This window comes from Nelumbo lutea, chromosome 2 (assembly GCF_056320005.1).
Source record: "Nelumbo lutea isolate HS-2025 chromosome 2, American lotus-T2T, whole genome shotgun sequence".
Lineage (NCBI taxonomy): Eukaryota > Viridiplantae > Streptophyta > Magnoliopsida > Proteales > Nelumbonaceae > Nelumbo > Nelumbo lutea.
Genome location: NC_142685.1, coordinates 29391222 through 29412699, shown reverse-complemented (window position 1 = coordinate 29412699; position 21478 = coordinate 29391222). Strand labels below are relative to the sequence as shown.

Below are 21478 nucleotides of genomic sequence, written 5' to 3'. Positions count from 1 at the left end.
CAATAGAGTGAAAGAGGGAGAGATGATTTTTGTCATTGTATTTTTGTTTTATATAGTGGAATAATTGTAAATAGTTAAATAATAATTAATTTAATCTAGCAAATAAATAAATTTAGTAAAAGAAATGAGATAAATAGACAATTAAGTGAGAGAGTAAATATATATAAATATATACACGATCTATGTCTTACTTTGCTAGCAACAATAATTTGTTAGATTATTAAATTATTAACTAATTAAATAATTTAGTAAAATAAATAAATAAATAAATAAATAAAACTTTATGCATTATCAACACATGGTTGGTAAAGGCTATCTCAAATTATTTAATTAACTAATTTAGCGCTATTAATAGGTCGGGTTGAACTATCGGGCTATTGAGCCCATGAATAGGCTTATCTTGGTTCATGGCTTGGTTTGACCTAAGACTTGGCCTACAGACCAGCTAGGCCCATGGCATGGCACGGTCCCATGCAGGCTCGGGCTAAAATAAAATTTTAAGATCTGTTTTTAATTTTTTGTCTATTTTTTAATTTATGTTAAAATTTTCATTATTTTTTTCAAAAAAAAATGGCATAGTCTGGTTCGTGGCCCAGCTTGGCCTAAGACTTGGATCACAAACCAGCCCGGCCCGTGGCATGGAATGGGCATGCATGGGCTCGGGCTGTATATTATATACAATAATTATAATATATTAATATATATATATAATTTTATTTTCAATTTTATTATACTATTTCATTTTATTATTGCATATATAAACAATTGTACACATCAAAATTTATAAAAAATAAAATTTAAGATATTTTTTATTTTTTATCTTTTTATTTTTAATTTATAAAAACATGGCTTAGCCAGGTTTGTGGTTCGGTAATAATTGTATATATATAATTTTATTTTCATCTGTATACATCAAAATTCATATAAAACAAAATTTTAGGATATTTTTAAAATTTTTGTCGATTTATTCTAATTTATGTTAAAGTTTTCATTATTTTTTTTCAAAATTAAAAAAAAAACCTGGCTTAGCCCGTTTCTTGGTCCGGCTTGGCTTAAGACTTAGCTCGCAAGGGCTCGAGCCATATATTATATACAATAATTATATAATGTATAATTTTATTTTCTTATTTCATTTTATTATTGCATATATAAACAATTATATACATTAAAATTCATATAAAATAAAATTTTAAGATTTTTAAATTTTTTTATCTATTTTTAATTTATGTTAACTTTTTCATTATTTTTTCAACAATTTTAAAAACATGGATTAACTCAGTTCGTGGCTTGGCCTGGCCTAAGAGTTTGCCCATGGACTAGCCCGACTCGTGGCATGACACAAGCCTGTACGGGCTTAGGCCAAGGGCTATGCTATGCCGACCCCCTAAAGTATCTCAAGGGAAGGAAGCACGACCTGTACGACACAACCCGATTGTAAATAAAATGAGAGATAAAGATAATTTTTAACAAATATGAAAAAGGTAAAAGTTTTAGTGGCACCATTGTAAATAATTAAGAGTGGCACCATTATAAATAATTATCAAATATGAAAGAAGAAAAAGAGGAAAAACAAGTTATGGTTTTTTTTTGTTTTATTCAATGACATCAATTTAATTAATTAAATTTGTAATGGTAATGATTTAAAGCATAAAAAAAGATTATAAGATTATAAAATTCATAAAAATAGATTCCATTTGAGGATGAACAGAAATTCACCACGCTTAGCATCATAAATATTGCAGATGTCAATAGCTAGTAAGTTAGTTGTCTTGAGAAATGCTTCTTAGAGCTGTAGTCGGGTTAGAATAAGATCCACTCATTCAGTCACATCCGAATTCCATCCGGTTATTAAAAATTAAAATCCGAATCAGATCAAAATGTGATATATCAGAAGGTGTACTGGAGAATGACCACCCTATTCTGTATGACACCCATTATTTATATTGTAAACTTTTTTTTTTTTTTGTTTTTTAAGAAGAAGAATAATTTTATTAATAATTAACTAAAGAAAGAAAGGAGGGGGACATGATAAGGATCCCTTTAAATAAAAACTAAAAGCCGAAGCAGAATGCAAAGAAAAAACTAAAACAAAAGAATAAGAGTAACTTAAAAATAACGGCGGTGGTAGCCTTTGCTTATTCAAGAGGATGTACCAACATTTCCTGTGTAAGACATCTCCTGGGTCTTCTTGGGTTTAAAATTCGTTTCTTTCCCTTTCCCTTGCTTTCGATTGTCATTCAATCTTCACCCATTTGTCTCCTTGGGTATAATAGGTAGTTTTAATTGATTGGTTTCTGACCCCACAAGATTACCTTTCTTTACGGGGTTGTCTACAATATATTGTGAATTTGGTTTAATTGGTTTAGTCTTTGTTTACAAAAAAAGAATCGCTCAGATTAATAATATTAATTTTAAATTGTTGCAAACAATTACGCCTCACAAAGAATGCATATAACGTATTATTGCTGAAAATATTTTTGGTTGTTTAGGCAATCTAGACAATATGATTTTCTATTTTGCAATAGAAAAAACATCCACATTAACAAAGTGAGGAATGGGAAAAGATAAAATTATCTTCAACTTCCAATCTGTAGTAAGAAACATGTGGTGTTCCTATGGCTGTGTTTGGTTGCAGCACAAATTGTTCACATGGTTCAGTTTTGCATCCATTTGTTTGTAACTATGATCTGCACTTTACCTGATGCATCAGAAATTTGAATTAATTTTACATCTCATAAACTGATGCAATATTTGCACCACCTTCCTCCTATTTCGATTCACCCTCATATGTCATCTTGCTCCCTACCTCACTCCCAAACAACCAAATAGTTGATGATCAAATAAACAACCATTTTACTTTCACAAACAAACCAAACAAGGTCAAATATGAAGTAATAGTAGACCAGAATTTACACTCAACCTATTTGCACTTCCTTTCCATTTGCACCAGTGCAAATTCATTTGTATTGCAACCCAAAGCAGCCTAAATGTTAGATGATCAATAGTTGATTGTTTGTTCTTGGAAGTAGAGGAAAGCAAGTTGGATTTTCATTTAAAGAATTTTAACTAATCAAACTCTGTGTTAATTGAAAACTTAACAAATTACAGACACGATCCAAGTTGTACCCTCCCTATATGATGAGAAAACTTTGGCTATCCACCTTCGACAGGTTGGGCTGTCAACGGGGCTTTCCATGCATGACACATTACATCATCCAGCCATGCATCCATACTGTTACAAAGAGACTTTGTGAACTAACATGGCCTGCCATCCGAGGGGGTGACCTGTTGATAGCCTAGGCTGTGGAATTTCGATAGTCAAAATTCACAGGGGGGTTTTAATTCGTCAAAGATCCTCAGGCATGGTACCTTTTTCGGCATCAGTGGTTAACCTCCCTTTCTCTCTTTGATCTCTATTTATACATACATACATGCACACACATATTATGATATATAGATATGTATATAAATATGCACGTGTACTTGTTAATGCAATTTTTAATCCATTTTACTCTATAGTTGGCCATGAAGCCTAATACTGCAATAAAATACTTTTAAACCCAACCAACCCGCTTCTCTAACTACCTGACCCAACCTGAGCCCAAGCCCAGCATAAGTTTTGTTAGTTTAAGCTTATGTTGGGCCAGGCCCAAGCTCAAAACTTGCATATTAATTAGGTTTGGCCTGGGTTTATCCTCAACCTTAAACGATCTGTCCATGTTGCACCTCTAGACATATTAAAAAACATTTGGAAAAGAACATTAGTAATCAGGCTTTATCCCATTTGCTATTTGATAGACAAGGTAAATTCTGGACAGTGTTCATAAAAATTCACTTTCAGCAATGCAACCTGAACGGGCCAAATCCGAGCCTGATCCAATCCAATTTTAGCTTTTGTATGGGCAAAAAACCTTGGGCCTGACCTAAATTCGCGTTGGGTTTGGTCGTGGCCACAGGTTGCTGAAACCTAAACCAGTCCAACCCGAGCATACCCAAACAAAATATAAGCATATGTGCAACCACCACTGCAGATAAAGTGAAATCTATCAAAAGAGGGTGGCAAAAAGAGTAACTTATTGGATTTGTTTGCGCACTTACTAATTACTATTCTTGACGATAATAAGCAAAAATAATAATAATAATAATAATAATAAAAATACTGTTATTGATTATCAACTAAGCTAATCTAGGTTCTTTTGTTTGACTAGGAAACTAATCAGGCACCGGGGTAACAAGTCTTAAAGCTGGTTTTTGAGATGAATTAGGAAACAATTATTTATCAAATGATTCGAACACCCAATCTAATTTGAATCAGGAACAATACGTTTCTAATTAGTATATTTAATGCTTTTCAAGAGGAAATCTACCCACGTGTCTGAAGGAAAATCCCACCGGTGATTTATTTTAGGGTGCGTTTGGTTCACGGACAGGACCCGTGGCATCTGTTTGGTTCAATCAAGAATCAGAATCGGATTATGATTCCTGCTGTTTGGTTCAACTAGAAGCTGGAATTGTAATCAGCTAAAGTTTCCAATTCTGCGCCTGTTAAAAGAACCTCAAAAACATCCACTAATTATATATTTTCAACATATACACACATTGGCAACCTGCTACCAAGTGCATATATGGAGAAAATGCTTATCTTCTTTCATATCATGAACAAGATCCACATCCATAGGATCATTTAAACAAATGTATTTACAGGAAGCACAGGGGAAAAGTTCATATTACCGGATTTCATAACTTCATTATCTATTTGGAAGTTTATGGTCTTTACATTGTTCAAGTAACTTGGAGAACACATGTGATGATCACTATCAAGAAGTTGATAGATCATTTTATTTTGCACTGTTTTGACATCAAATCCAAGTCCTTTCCAAATGGATGCAACCAGTAGCCATGATATATCAGAAGAGAACTGACCGCGGTGTAGTATAGCTCTATGCATGAAGGAGCAGTCTTCAGAGTAGCTCCAACGATAGTAGACATCTTCTGAAGGTTTTCTCTAAAGTTTTTGTAAGATACCAATATTTTCAAGTTTTACTTCTCTGATTTCTTCCCCAAGTGTGTCATCTTCACCATGCTGTGAGGTTCTTGGGCTCTATAGCATATTACATAAAACCGGCATGCACAACCAGAGTCATGGGGCATCCTCTCAATTGAACTTATCTTAGCATGAACATATTCCTGCATGAGAAAAATATTTGCTTTAAATTAAGCATCATTTTAAGACCAACCCTCTGTTCAATGGGTTAATCATCTGGACCAATATTATGGCATCAAAACCATTATTGAAATCAAGCACACATAAAGAAAGATGTAAATCATGTTCCATATCCAAATAAAATTCACAAATGCACAGATGAAAATAAAAATAAGAAATAATTAGTCATCATTGAACAATATAACACTCTTTTATGTTTATTAGCTATTTAGTTATGTCAGATGATATCACTGGTTGCAACATTTTGCCATTTCCCTACTTGTTGCTAGCACCTAATAACAATATTAGTTTATTAGTTATATTTTAGTTAATTCTTTAAGTATCTTGAGGCTACTAGCAAGAAATTTGATCATATAATTCATTGGTAATGTCTACAGTGGAAAAAAGTGCTAGAAACATGCACATCCAGTTTAGTGCTTTATTTGACAAGGAGATTTTGAAAGCTGAGAAATTAAAAAATAATTCGATTTTAATTTTCTTTGAGCAATCCAAAGTACCATAGGAAGGACTGAATCAACTTAATGCCAAAAAAGAAACCATAGTGAGAATTAATGCCAAAAAATAAACCATTGTAGAGACACTTCTCACTTGCATTTGGCACAGGGGTTTGAGGCCCTGATTTGCTATGCTTTGGAACCTTTGACTTGCTGTATACCCTGCCCCCTTTTCCTGATATTGGTGTACAAAGGGGGCTGTTAACCACTTCAGTGTATCCAGGACTGGTGGTCCACTCATGGAAGCCTTCACAATCTTCTGTTTCACTCTTCCGCTTCAGAGGCTGAGAATCAACAATTATGTTTGCCGAATTTTAATAAGCAATTTGAGGAAATAAATTAACTACATCACTAAATTGCAATATGTTCATAGGCATACCATTTTATGATGAAATAACTGAAATGAAGCATAATTGTACAATGTGCACTCAAGCTTTGATCATTATTTCTTGTTCCATTAGAGGGAATGTTAAAACATGACTATTCAACTAAAAGGAATAATCGAAGGTATCCTATCCGCACTTCAAATGATAGATTCACAATATTTAGTAATGGCACATATTCTAGCTTGACGTACTAGCGTTCATTATAAAAATAATGAGCTACAGTAGTACACCTCCAAAGAAATACCTAAACTCCAAAGAAAACTTACCAATGTGTGGTGCTTAAGTCACAGTTTTTCAAAAAAAAAAAAAAATATATATATATATATATATATATATAAATATATTTTTTTTTTTTGAATGTAACAGCATATTATGAGCAATAGTAAGACCATTGAGATAGTTTCTGCCAAATATAGATGTAAATACAATGGGCATAGTCTTCCAATATAAACTACAAGAATATTTGTGGTTTGTTGATTCTACAAGTGCAATTCTTGTATCATCCAAACTGTATGAAATCTCTGAAACTTACCATCTAGTCTGTAGCTGATTAAAAATAGAAAAAATAAAGACAGGAATGGAAGAACATGATCTTTATTCAGATGAGTTCTCTTGCTTTCTGACTCTGACCAGGAGAGAGAGAGCAAGCAATTTTCTTTGGTTGTTGCATCCATTTTGCTTTGACCAAGGACCATTTCTTTCTTACATTTTGGTTTCTTATCCTTTCTAACTTTGTACTATTTTCTTTTTTGTGTACATCCAGCAAATCTGAGTACGTTATCTACAAGCTTAAGGAGATGGGGAAAATAGCAGAGAAAGATATCCTGCAAATCTCTCACCAGTTTGACGGGCTAGACACAGGCAATTGTGGGAAGATCATACTCGCTGATCTTATGGAAAATCATCATTGAGTTGATGGAAAATCAATCGCCCATATCGGTTTCAATGCATGACCAGCTATAGTAGAGGAAACAATTAAATTACGAAGAATCTTCCTGTTCCATCTAAGATTTTATGAATAACAGAAGAGAGAGAGAGAGAGAGAGAGAGTCTTTTGTTTTTGGAGATTAAAAGGAAGATGGGGAAACTCCAAAATAGAGAGAATGCAATACAAAAAACAAACAGATGGCCGACAAAAAAGTTTACCACAAAAGTAGCTCCGTAAGGATACTGGATTAAATAACAGTTAAATGCATATCGAAAAAAAATGAAATGGATCAAATTCCAGCAAAAGAGAAAATCCAATCAGAATTATATTTGAACGTGAAGCAAGCAATCAAATTAAAACCAAGTGAAACAATTAAAGAGATCAATATGAATAAACAAATCACAAGAAAGAAGCGAAGTTTCGCATAGGTGTTCCGACGATAAAATCTACAATCATCACCAAGTGAAGTGGAATAGCGGTTTACATACCAATTAAACGAAATGGTTCAGCTCTCTGTTCGGCGATGGAAGAAGGCTTGGAGTTCTAGCAATCTCTCTTTCGTCTCTTCGACTGAATTAAAAATGGGGAAACTCCAATCTCCAGTCTCCTGTTTCGTCTCTTCGCCTAGGTCGAAAATGATGAGGGCATTTTTGTCCAAAAAAATTATAAACCGGAATGGGAATCACATTCCCTGGGGAGGGGTCGGGAATGGCCATTCTCCCATACGAGGGATTCCAATTCCGTTCGACCAAACATTCGGAAACGGAATGACACATTCCGATTCCGATTCCAGGGTCTTATTCCCCCGAACCAAACAGACCCTTGGCCCCAGACTACCAAGAGAATAGTTTCTGGTTCATAGGTCACTACTACTAAATAGCGGGATCCATTGCTGGGGATCCTTAATAGGAAATAGAAATACTGAAATAGGATTTCACCTTCTTAATTACAGCGTGTATGTAAGGATTGCCGCGTAATTGGCTCAAACTACAACTATTAATCACTTTCCTAATCCAAAACCAACTACTACTCTTTTTGTCGATCACATCACTTCGCTCTATAAATATTTCCAAACCTAAGGCGGTTTTGCATCTGTTTTCTGAATCCATCTTCATCATCTTGTTACTTCCACTTACAGTCTCGCGCTAATGGCTTCCATCCCCCACTTTTCCTCCCTCATTTTTATTCTCTTCCTCTTATCCGTCTCACCCATCATGAGAGCAGCTGCTGCTGATCATCAAGCCCAAGAAGGAATACCAGTGGAGAAGATCAAGCGTGCTCTTTCGGATGCCAATTATCTAACCATGTCCCTGACTCTAGACATGGCTCTCAGCACCATGATCCCAGCCGAGTTCCTCAGCAACAAACAACAGACAATCACCATCTTCTGCCCTTCTGACAAAGCCTTCATGCCCCCCAACTTCAAATACGCAGGACCTCCCTTGACCCTTTTGCGATACCATATTGCACTGGGTAAGTTAGACAGAGAGGTTTTGGATTCACCGAAGCTCCATTGGTCCAAGGTTGACACCCTCCTTTCTGGGCATCCCCTTGTCGTCACTTCAGTACGTGGTGGAAAAGCTTCCATCAATGGCATCAAAATCACGCATTAGGACCTGTACAACGACGGGCATGTGATCGTTCATGGCGTGGAGGACTTTTTTGACCCTGCTTTCCAGACCCTTTGGTTCCCTCAGTACGATGGACTGTTGGACAATGATCATGAGTCCCATAAAGAAGGTTCAAGCAAGGTGGTGGTAGATATTCTTCTTCAGTTGACAGAGAGATCGGATTTACAGATGGCTTCTGTGCTGTTCTTTGTTGGTTGCCTTGTTATGTGTCTATGCTGTCTTCGACGCAGAGAGTCTATAGATGGATTTGTTCCCTTGGCCGTATCTGGTTCAGTTGTTTAGTCTGTCTCTGATAGTGTCTACTGTTTCTTTCGTTATTTCTTTCAAGAATTGTATGACGCAGATGCAAAACAAAAGGTGTATTCAGTGATAGATAAGTCTCTCTCTCTCTCTCTCTCTCTCTCTCTCTCTCTCTTTATATATATATATATATATTAAAACACATGCATTTTTCTTAAAAAAAAAACACATCAGTCTATAAATTTTCTCCTTTTATTTGAATTTTTTATTTTTTATTTAATATTATTTTTTAAACAACCAATGAGATGCTCTCTTTCCCTATAAAAAATTAACTAAATCCTCTCTCTCTCTCTCTCTCTCTCTCTCTCTCTCTCTTTCCCACATTTTCCCAATAACATAAATAATATCAGCTCCTAAAATTTCTCCTAAACTATTTCCCCCATTATCCCCCACTTTCTCCTAAATTATCTCTAATTCCTATTTATCCTCTCCCACACTTTTTATCTATATCTATCTAAAGAAAGTTTGAATTAAAAATTTTAATTTTTTTTAAATATTCCTAAAAATTATATAATAACTTTAAAATATTTATTAAAAACACAAAAAAATAATTATAATCGATTTAATAATATTCATATTATTAATAATTTTATATTTTTACAAAATGCACGAAATTATGTACTAACAATATAAATTAGGTTTTTCTGGATTATTCAATTTAAATGTTATTCAAATAATAAAAATTTAATAGTAAAAATAAAATATTGTTTAAATATTTCAAGAACTAAATATCTTAAATAAAAAATTTTTAATATTATGTAATAAATTTAATATAAATAAAATAAAAATAACGAAAATTTTTAAATATTTTATATATTATTTAAATATTTAAACAAATATTTTAACTAACCAAATATAACATAACTAGATTTTAAACAGTTAAAATAATGAAATTATGTAACAAATTTAAAAATTTTCTTAAAACTATAAAAATAATTATAACATAATATTCAAAATAATAATAATTTAATATTTTATAAAATCAATAATAAAATTATGTAATAATCGTATAAATTATAATTTTCTGGATTATTATATTCAATAAATAATTAATATTTTCAAATTTAAATGATGAGATTATTTAAATAACTAAATAATATTGTAAATAACTAAGTTCACTTATATTAATTAAAAATTATAGAAAATAACTTTCAAAAATAATTCGTATTTATTAATAATAGTTTTAAAATCATAATCTATATGTATTATAGATTAATACATACTAAAATAAATATTTATTGTATCTTAATTAATTAATTATTATTTTTTGTGATAAATATATTTTCAATAATCATTGTCTTAAATATAGGCGAGTGTTATCTTAAAATTACCTATTTTCAATAGAATTACTATCAATTACCGATTACCCTATTTGCCCTTAATTTTATATCAATAAATTAAAAATGGAGGGGTAAATTTTGTCCTCAAAGAATTCCAGAAATATTCTGAGACCATTTGTGCTTTTATATAGTAGTATATATATATATATATATATATATATATATATATATATGCATGTAAGTTTGTTAATGAAATTTGTACATATTTTGAATCCATTCTACTCCAAAGTTGGGCAACAAAGCCCAACCAATTTAAAATAAATATGCTCATATGTACTTAAAAATTATATTATATCTATCATTGAAGTTGGCCCAATGTTGTAGTTTCACTAAATTGTAATAGGTCCAACTTCTTTGAATGTCATTTTCAATTCATTTTGTTCATAAAATACAATATTAAAGTTATTTTTAGCTCATTTTATTAGTAATATATAATGTTTTGATAATTTTTAGTCTAATTTATTTATACTATTTAATATTCGATTATAATCCAAATTGGATTCAAATTTAGATATCCAAATGGATATGATCTAATTCAAATTTAAATATAAACAAAATAATTTTAGATATGCCTATATCCGATTCAATCCGATCCGTTTGCAGCCCTAAAGATGACTGCAATAAAATACATTAATAAATTCTTTTAAGTCCAACCAACCCGCCTGCCTAACTAACATAACCTGACCCAATCTTAGCCCAAGCCTAGCTTGAGTTTTGTTAGGTTAAGTTTATGTTGGGCCAGGCTTAAGCTCAAGGCTTTTACATAGGTTGAGCCTTTTTTTTTTTTTTTTTCTTTTTAATTTTTTAGGTTGGGCTTGGATTGGCCCTCAACCTTATACAACCTATCCAAGATGCACCTCTAGGCACAATTAAAGGGTATTTGGATATATTAAAAAAATGGAAAATATTTTGTTAATCTAGCTTTTTTCCAATTTTCCATCGATATATTAAAAAGGATGTTATGACAGAGTCCCAAAAATAAAAGTCCATACACTTGTGGAAAATAAAAATAAAAATAAATGTCTATTATAAAAGTGGAATTAGTTCTGGAATTAAAATTTGATTGGTCTCCTCTTATCCATTTCACCCATCATGAGACCTACTGTTGCTGCTACTGATCATCAAGCTCAAGAAGGAATACCAGTCGAGAAGATCAAGCGTGCTCTTTCAGATGCCAATTACCTAACCATGTCCCTGACTCTTGACATGGCTCTCAGCACCATGATCCCAGCCGAGTTCCTCAACAACAAAGATCACACAATCACCATATTTTGCCCCTCTGACAAAGCCTTCATGTCCCCGACTTCAAATACGTAGGATCCCCCTTGACCCTTCTGCGATACCACGTTGCACTGGGTAAGTTAGATAGAGAGGTTTTGGATTCATCGAAGCTCCATTGGTCCAAGGTCGACACCCTCTTTTCTGGGCATCCCCTTGTCGTCACTTCAGTACGCGGAAAAGCTTCCATCAATGGCGTCAGAATCACGCATTGGGACCTGTACAACGACGGGCATGTGATCGTTCATGGCGTGGAGGACTTCTTCGACCCTGCTTTCCAGACCATTTGGTTTCCACAGTACGACGGAGTACCGGTCGAACTCGAAACTGGCAACTCTGATTCAGGAGGTTCAACCAAGATAATGGATCTTGTTCTTCAACTCAAAGAGAGATCAGATGTGCAGATGGTCTCTGTACTGTTCTTTGCTGGTTGCCTGGTTGTGTCTATGCTGTTGTAGACGCAGAGAGTCTGTAGATGGTTATGTTCCTCTGTTATCTGGTTCAGTTGTGTAGCCTGTCTCTGATAGTGCCTACTGTTGATTTCATTATTTGTTTAAGAATTGTATGACGCAGATGTAAAACAAAGTTTCAGAATTACATTGATTGCTTCATCTTTGTGTCCTGTACATTAGATATTAGTCTCCAGGCATAGCTGTATTGTATTCTACTGCACCAATTATCAAAGGGATGAATTAGCTGAACTGAATGACTTATTTATTAACTAATAAAATTTTTTAGAGTATGGTAATCAACCCAAATCAGCTTCAGCCATTACTTGCAAACAGAATTGGGGTTTGCTGAATTTGCTCAATCTGATAGAGAATGGATCCATATTGGCATATTTAATCCAACCATTACAGATTGATCACCCTTAACCGGATATAATCCAATTCGGTAAAACGGACGGTTTATTACTTTTTGCGGTACCGCCCGATGGTTAAAAAAAAAAAAATTGAAAGGGCATAACAGTCATTTTATAAATGATTATGTCCGTCACCGACATAGAGGTGACGGTTACAGCTTACAGGGGGAGGAGAGGTATTTAAGTCAACCCTTATTTCAGAAATTTCAGGGAGGTCTTTTGGATTTGTCTGAAAGTTTAGAATACAAGTGTCATTTGATCATTTCTTCTGTTCAGACAGGAGGTGAGAGAGGTAGTTCAGTGGGATGTGCTGTGGGACGTTGTGGGGGGCTGATTTCAACTCCTCGGACTGGTGAGGGAGAGGCGGAGAGGGTAGCTACCTAGCAGGTAGCAGCGTAGCAGCTGCTGTTAGTAGTGAATCACAAGCACGTCCATCCATGGAGGACTTGAATTGATACTTTCTTTCCACCTCTGTCTCTCCTCCTGTCTTAGGAGGAGGAACGGGAGGAGGGTTTTAGTGGGGAACGTTTCTTCTTCAGATTTGCAGCATGAAGAGCAAGATTAGAATCTTCCCATTTTCCTGTGTACTGGCCTTTGCCTTCTACCTCACCAATCTCGTTAGGGCACAAAGCGGTAAATCTTTCTTCTCAGCTTGCCATCACCCCCTCTCCCTCTCTTTCTCTCTCTCTCTCTCTCTCTCTCTCTCTCTCTCACACACACACACACACACACACAAATACTGCGTTCCGACTTTAGTGTTATAAGGCATGTTCTCTCTGGTGTTGTTATCCTGTATTTGGAGTTTTGAAACACTCCACATACAGCTCAAGATACTCCCAATTACTACTTCCTTCCGAGTACCATTGAAGCCCTAACTACTATTTTGTAGCTTAAATTAGAACCCAACTAAGTAAATGACCCAAATGCTTCTTCAAAGTATATAACCTTGTCAATATCTTCATCAATTTGTAAAACCCTGAGGCAAAGAGTTAAAACGATAGCTTATTACCATGGATTTAAGACAGGATAGCTAATCATATAGCACCCAACACATCTATGTTGATATATTATGATAATATTGGAGAATACATTGAATGTATAAAATGTATGTATGCAACCAAACAGCATACTTAGACGGATAGAAATATAATAAAGTTTAACTGTGCAAATGTCACTACTCAAAACCGAAAGGAATTATAAACTATGGCCTTGCCTTAAAAGAAGTTTCAATTGTGTTTCAGATGCGTGCCCAACAAAATAGGTTTCTATTTAGTAGTAGGAGGTCTATGCGCTACTTCTGGGAAAAAACGCATACCCAAGAATTGCATAAATATTGGACAGCCTTTAAATGATAATTACAAAAAGCGTGTAATATGTGCATCAATCAAATTTCATTCTCTTTTATTCCTTTGTTATTATGGATTTTTTTTTCTTCTAAACATGTTTTATTAATAAAAAGTTGGGCTTAATTTACTCAATGAGAAGAATAGATAGACTTGTTTAAGTGTGATTCTATGAGAAAGAAAAGAGAGGAAGAAGGGTGCGTGCTATTAGAGCAAGTTTATTCACATTTTGTTTCTTTACTCTCAAAACTGATTTGGAATAAATTTAAAGCATGCATAGGTATTCCTTTATTTCTACAATTACTTTTTGAAGTCTTATTTATCTATAGTTAATAACTATACTGGAATTGGAAGTATATGGTCCTCAGAGATTGGTTGTCTATTCATAATGCTTTCAAAGGGTGAATTTTTTAGAGGTCCTGATTTCTTTTATACTTGTACAGCAACTCATTGTACATAGGACCATATTCTTTCGAGTTAATGCATTATACTTTACCCTTCTTCAAAAAATATCTCTTTTGTAAGAACTTTGAGAAGTTTGGTTAAAGATCTTTTAGGCTTCACAAGGAAAGTAGGGAGAATGAGAGAAGCATGAAAGATTTAATGTTTGTTACAGTTTTCCAATGAATTCGAAGTAAAATATCAAAGTAAGCAAAACGTAGTAAATGTTACAATATGCCTTGATGGGAAAGTTTTTCTTTTTTGATACCAATCACATGGTTGATTAAACTTGCCAAGATGTTTGATATATTTTAGGAGTTACTTGCTTATAAGATGTTGAACATAGTAATGCATTTTATTTGTCTTGTTCTTGATTATCAAAATAGCTTTTTGAAATTCTAATTTTTCCTAATATTCTATAAGGTTCTGGGCTGCTTTTATATTAAGTGGTTTTTTATTAACAGCACTTTGTCCTGATGGTTGGGAAATCAGCCCCAGTAAAAGCAAGTGTTTTCGACTAATAGCAAGCTCCCTTTCTTGGGATGAGTCAGAATCCCAATGTAAGGAATATTATGGGCACTTGGCAGCACTAACATCAGCTCAGGAGCTAAGCTTTGCTGGAAAACTCTGTAGCACTACAGTGAATGGTTGCTGGGTTGGAGGAAGAGGCTTCAATTCTACTAGTGGTTTTAGTTGGAAGTGGTCTGACAATACAACTCATTGGAATGAGTCAATCTTCCCTGGGGCACCTTTTCGCTCCAATTGCTCAAATTCATCATGCCAGGGCATTAATCTGATTAATACATGTACCTTAGTGACTAATGGCCGGGCAACCCTTGTAGGCAAGAGATGCAATACCTCTCATGAGTTCATCTGTATGCTCAATATAGGTATTCACTCACTTTGTGCTTAATATCATTACAATCTTTTTTCCTCTTCATGTATATGACTTTGACCTGTATCTATCCACGTTTCTTCTTTGCTTTCCTCACTTTTGCGTGTCTAATTATTACTTTTTTTTAAAGCAAAAGTTTCTCATCCTTATTATAAAGCTTTTTGTCTATGACCAGAGAACAAATGCTACCACCACCGCTGTCACAAGGAATATCTTATCATCCTTGCAACTGTTAGTGGGTTGATCCTTTGTACAACTTTGGCTGTTGTGGTTTGGCTGCTTGCATACAGGAGAAGCAAGAGACGTAGAAGATCTCGCAAAGCATCTAATCCTTCAGCATCTGCATTAGTTCCTCCATCATGGAAAGTCTTCATCAATGAGGAGTTGAGATCAATTACAAAGAATTTTAGTGAAGGAAATCGTCTTGTTGGAGATGCTAAAACTGGTGGGACATACAGTGGGCTTTTACCTGATGGAACAAGGGTAGCAGTGAAGAGATTGAAAAGGTCTAGCTTCCAAAGAAAGAAGGAATTCTATTCTGAGATTGGAAGAGTTGCTAAGCTTCATCATCCTAATCTTGTAGCTGTGAAAGGATGTTGCTATGATCATGGTGACCGTTATATTGTTTATGAGTTTGTTGCTAATGGACCCTTGGATAGATGGCTACATCACATACCTAGAGGTGGGAGAAGCTTGGATTGGGCAATGAGAATGAGAATCGCAACAACTCTTGCACAAGGCATTGCGTATGTATTTAATTTTGTACCTGTTCTTTGGCATAAGCTAAATGTGCACATAAATCTGCAATTGTTCCTTCCAGTTTTTGCATTATAGCACTTTGTGTTTTTCTTCAAAAGTGCATGTAAGGATCCTTTTCTTGATTAACCATCTGTATTCACTTCTAGTTGCTTGGTTAGTAAAGGTTTTTAGTTCTATTTGAACCTTTACTCATAACATTCTGCATTCTGTGCATGAAATTTCTGTTCACAATTGGTTGGATCATGGCTTCTCTGTTATAGTTCCTGATGCAAATCAGTTTTGAATGATGGTATGCCTTTCTTTTGTATCTAACTATGCTATTTATATGCCTAGTGACAGAACTTGGCTGTACTTGGGTGACTGTGGGTCTCCTTGTTTACAATTTATCTTTCTACCAGTTATATAAAAAGAGAAAGGATGATGGGGGGAGGGAGGCAGTTAAAACCAAGCGGTGAACCTGGAGACTTCTATAATAAGAACGCACTTGAGTTGATTTTGATGCATTTGTGTCACAGATGATGTACTATTAATGTGAATGTTCTTTTCACCATTTCCTGTTTGTGACATTTTTCTTTTTTCTTTTTAATTTTTTCCGAGCCCTCATGTAGCTTTGATTTCAGTAATTTCCTGTTTGTATGTTTTATCTCTAACTTTACTTGTTTTGGCAGTTCCATGATGCGACTGTCCTACCTCTTTATTAGTTCAATGCCATTATTTTATGGGGCTACACAACAGGGGTAACCCATCTCCCAAAACCCACATCATCCCCAACCCAGGTGGAGGCGGGATTCAATCCCAAGTCACCGCTACAACCCAGAGACCTTACCAATTAGCCAGTTGGCACCTTACATATCATTCTAAATGCTGATCAGTACCATTAATTGTGCATCTCTATTATAATTAGGATATTAAATCTATGCCTTTTAAGTACCTGATAAGTCTTCTAATATTTCTGTGACTCTTCTTCATCTGTTATTTATAGATTCCTGCATGACAAGGTGAAGCCACATGTGGTGCATCGAGATATCCGTGCCAGCAATGTACTGCTTGATGAAGAGTTTGGAGCGCATTTGATGGGTGTAGGACTGTCAAAATTTGTACCATGGGAAGTGATGCATGAAAGGACAGTGATGGCGGGTACCTATGGGTACCTAGCTCCAGAATTTGTCTACAGAAATGAGCTGACAACAAAAAGTGATGTTTATAGCTTTGGAGTGCTGTTGCTTGAACTTATTAGTGGCCGTAGACCTGCCCAAGCAGTTGATTCTGTGGGTTGGCAAACCATATTTGAATGGGCTACACCTCTGGTGCAGTCTCACCGGTATCCAGAACTGCTAGATCCAGTTATCTCCGACATTCCTGAAGTTGGGGTCATACAAAAGGTGGTGGACCTTGTATATACTTGCACACAACATGTCCCGTCAGTGCGGCCAAGGATGTCACATGTTGTTCATCAGTTGCAACAATTGGGATTGAAAACGGTGTGTGAAAAGGCAAGAAATGGTACAAGCACAAACACAAGCACAAGCACTACCTCTCGACTGTTTCCATTTGAGGTGGAGATTAACAATGTATAATGTAAGAGGCAAGCTCCAGCACAGAAGTAGCCCATACCCATTCACTCTTTTTAATATTGAAACTTTGGTCCAAACTTCGCTAATATAAACAATTTATTAGGATTTTCTGTTATACTTTAGTTAATACTTCTGGCTATTCTCTGGCTTTTTTTTTTCCTTTCTTTTTTTTTTCCTGGGTTAGGATTGAATAGGATATTGAGGAGCATCTTAAGGGGAAAGATGAGATCCTTTCCCTGTATGAAATGGCATGGCCTGCCAATATGAGACTCCTGATTGAGAACTTCCATGTTACCTGCAAGTGAATGCTTAGTAACTTCTGATAAGCCCCACCATCATCTGACTGTTAATGGTACAATTAACAAATGGGCAGTGAAGATAGAGCGCAATAAAACTGAAAGGATTGCCAAGCAACTCTTTCAAATACCTGAGACAGACCTTGCCCTGTAAAACAAAAACTCACACTTTATTAGGATGCAAGAAGAACATGTGTGTGCCAAAAAAAAGAACATAAATAAACAAAACAAAACAAAAACACCCATCAGATCCAGTTAAAATTGGTGTGGGAGTGTGTCGAACTGATAATCTCTATCTTCTTGAGCTTCTGACCGCACCAAGGGTAACAAAGCAAAATTGGCTGGCTGTGACTGAAGGCCTGAGGCCCTGCTTTCCCAAGAACAGAATCAACATCTGATGCATCAAGGAGCATGAGCTTTTGACTATGCCGATAGGGGTCGTTAATTTTTACAATACCGTACTAACTTCCCTGATAATAGGTTTAGGCGGATGATTCTTGATGAAGGAAGATTTGGTCCGACCTCACAGTTATGTGACATGTGGCAGAAACGACAGCTCGGCAAAAAGGCCAAGCCTAGGCGTGAACAAGGGAACACCAGCGGACCGAACTCCCTACGGGGGGCCCGAATTCACCCTTGGCCCAAAACCAGAGTAATCCGAACTGGCCAACCTTATAACAGTTTGGGATATACCTCGCTGAACTGACCTTGTAACAGCTCGGGATATACCTCGCCGAGCTGGCCAACCTTGTAACAGTTCGGGATTCACCTCGCCGAATTGACCAACCTTGTAACAGCTCAGGATATACCTCGCCGAACTGGCCAACCTTGTAACAGTTCGGGATTCACCTCGCCGAACTGACCTGCCCTATAGATACCTCCGAACTCAAGACTTCGCCTCACTCACCACTCCGCATCACCTTCTGGGCACCAAAACCAAACAAATCGTACCATGCCTGACACTGAGGAAGTCCGTGCCCGAGGGCACTGCACCTGATTGACTTGGGATCTGACGCTTGGCGGCCGCACTTTAAACGGCCACCTGCCACCGCCACTGACACCGCCATCTCCAGTTAGAAAGACGGTTAGGCAGTGACGGTTCTGTCCCAGCAGAAAGGATGACGGCCAAATTGACAAGCGCAAGGGTAATCATACCCGACCTGACAAGGGCCTCGGAACGAGTGCGCAAAGTGATTATAAGAGCCCCCTGCCCCCCAACAAAGAGGTATGCAAACTTTGCGCTATCTGGTATTATCTTGCTTTTGAAGGATTCTAACTTGAGCTTCGGAGCCGCTACACCGGGTTCCCCCCCGGAGCTTCCTCATCTCCTCCGTTTTAAGTTCCCTGCTACCCCGTTCAGAAGCAAGGTCGTTGACAGTTAAGACCGGCCGGATCGCGCTCCATCAATTGGCGCCGTCTGTGGGAAAGCTTCAAAAAGCCTCCCTCCAAACTTCCATAACCCCTTTTCTTCAAAAAACCCAACACTCATGGCCTCCTCCAGCAACACCGGACGTGGCACGAAGACAAACACCACCGGGGAACAACTTCAAGTCCCCGTGGTGTGCGTTGGACAGTTCACCATCCCCCTTTCGGTGGATGGGATCCCCAGCTTGAATGCGCCACAAGCAGTGGCGCCCGTAAACCTTCCTACTACAAGCATCCCCTTTCCTCTCCCCATTGAGACAACCTTTACTGAACCGACTGCCGTCCCCTGGCAGCCAGCCAAAACCGGTTGGACGACTTGATGCAGTGCATGCGGGCAATGCAAGCCCAAATGCAACAGTTCCAACAGCACTAGCTTCACCAGCACCAAGTACTATACAACATCTCCCAGTATCACTATCAACAGCAGTTCCCCCAACTGCCATTGAACCAACCACTACTTCCACCTCGCCACCCCGCTCCGAGGCCGATCAAGGCCTCCCCGCAGGATGGACACCCCCACCAGGCGAAGGCCTCCCGGCCCCAGAACCCCCCTAACAGCCAGGCCTCGTTCCTAGGCCGAAGAGAGAAAAATATCATCCCCGCTTCGCAACCCGCAGGCGGGTTGGGAACCTCGCCCGCGAGATCGGCACCCCGGCGCTCCAAGCCTGAGTTCCTGCTCATGGAAAACCGATTCGGCGCCCTGGCGGCAGACTACCAGCATTCCGGGACCATCAAGCTCGGTAACACGGAGGCCAGCAGCGCCAGTACAAGGCCCACTCAACAACCAAGGTGCCGGCGAAGTCGCTGAACCGCCACCCGTGCCTTGTCAGAACTCAGAGGCAAAGAGACAAGCTCGGGCGAGGTAGGAGCTGCCCCGATTCTCTTGGTTCCTTCCCCCCTCGCATCAGAACTCCTGGCGGTCCCCTTACCCAGAAATTTCAAGCTCCCACCTCTGGACAAGTACGATGGGTCCTTCGACCCCAATGACCACGTTGACGCCTTTCAGTCCCAAATGCACCTCGCCAGGGCCAGCGAATCGTGCATGTGCGTGGCCTTTACCACCACCCCCAGGGGGGTATCCCGCACTTGGTACAGGAACCTGGCCCCCGGGTCGATAAAGTGCTAGGCCCAGTTCGTGCAGGTCTTCATCGCAGACTTTGTCACCATCCAACGGTGCCCCAGAACAGAGGAAAGCATCTTCGGAGTAGTCCAAAGAGAAGGAGAATCCATCCGGGGCTACATCAAGCGATTCAACGAAGCATGCTTGCAGATACCGCGTTGGACCCCGTAGTGCAGCTCACGGCGGCCAAAAGAGGGGTGACGCACAAAGAATTCAAATGGCACATGGTGGCTAACCAGCCCGCAACCGTGGCCGAATTCCTCAAGCTCGCGGATAAGTTCATGAGGACAGAGGAAGAAATCAACCAACGAACCGAAGGCAGGAACGAGAAAAGAAAGAGGGAAGGCGAGCTCTCCAACCCGGTCGACTGAAAAAACCCAGCCCGGGAGCCAAAGTCGAACCAGTCATTCCGAGCCCCCCTAGCAGTTCGGACGGACTACACGCCGTTAAACACAAGGCGGACTGAGATCTTAATGACGATCAAAGACGCCCCGTACGTGAAGTGGCCACCTCACCTAAAGGGAAATCCGAACGAGAGAAATAAGAATTTATATTGTAGTTTCCATAGAGACCATGGTCATAGTACCAAGCAGTGTAATAACCTCCGGGACGAGATAGAGGGGCTCATCCGTCGCGGATACTTGAGAAACTTTGTACAGCACAACAATAATAACAATAAGGCAGGTCGACAAGGGGAGCACGAAAAGGATGCCCCCGAGTCTAGCAGCAGACCTGCCGAACCATTGCAACGACAGCCTCCGGAAGAGAGGCCAGTTCGGGGAACCATTCATGTAATTGTGGGAGGTTCGGTGGTAGCGGGGTGTACCTCGGCAGCGGCCCGGACTTCAGTTCGTGAAGCGGCTCTCGAAGAACGGAACCCCCCAAAGAGACCAAAGACCGAAGAACCAATCTTCTTCACGGAGGACGACGCGCGAGGGGTTTGCTACCCCCATGATGACGCGCTTGTCATTAAGCTAAGGATCAGCGGCTTCGAGGTCAGACGTGCACTCGTAGATTCGGGCAGCTCAGCGGACATCCTCTTTAAATCAGCATTTGACCAGTTACAGCTACAGAGGAGTGAGCTGAAGCCCGCGAGCACTCCCTTGGTGGGTTTCAACGGAGAGGAAGTCAGGCCCCTCGGAAAAATAACGGTACCTGTGGAAGTCGGCACATGGCCTTGTG

The 21478-nt window shown here is 38.0% G+C and overlaps 1 protein-coding gene and 1 long non-coding RNA gene across 2 annotated transcripts; one reads left to right on the top strand and one right to left on the bottom strand.

Moving 5' to 3' along the window:
- Positions 1 to 4697: 4697 nt before the first annotated feature.
- On the bottom strand, positions 4698 to 8429 carry LOC148869509 (uncharacterized). The gene is made up of 3 exons (XR_016108276.1): positions 7521 to 8429; positions 5813 to 6002; positions 4698 to 5187 (listed from the first exon to the last, which is right to left on the bottom strand). It is a non-coding gene; the product is annotated as an uncharacterized LOC148869509 (long non-coding RNA).
- Positions 8430 to 12584: 4155 nt separating this feature from the next.
- Positions 12585 to 17570, top strand: LOC148869508 (C-type lectin receptor-like tyrosine-protein kinase At1g52310). The gene is made up of 4 exons (XM_088971311.1): positions 12585 to 13076; positions 14692 to 15117; positions 15298 to 15868; positions 16864 to 17570. Exons 1-4 carry the CDS (start codon positions 12992 to 12994, stop codon positions 17456 to 17458), a joined length of 1677 nt encoding a protein of 558 aa, XP_088827437.1. The 5' UTR covers positions 12585 to 12991; the 3' UTR covers positions 17459 to 17570.
- Positions 17571 to 21478: the final 3908 nt, after the last annotated feature.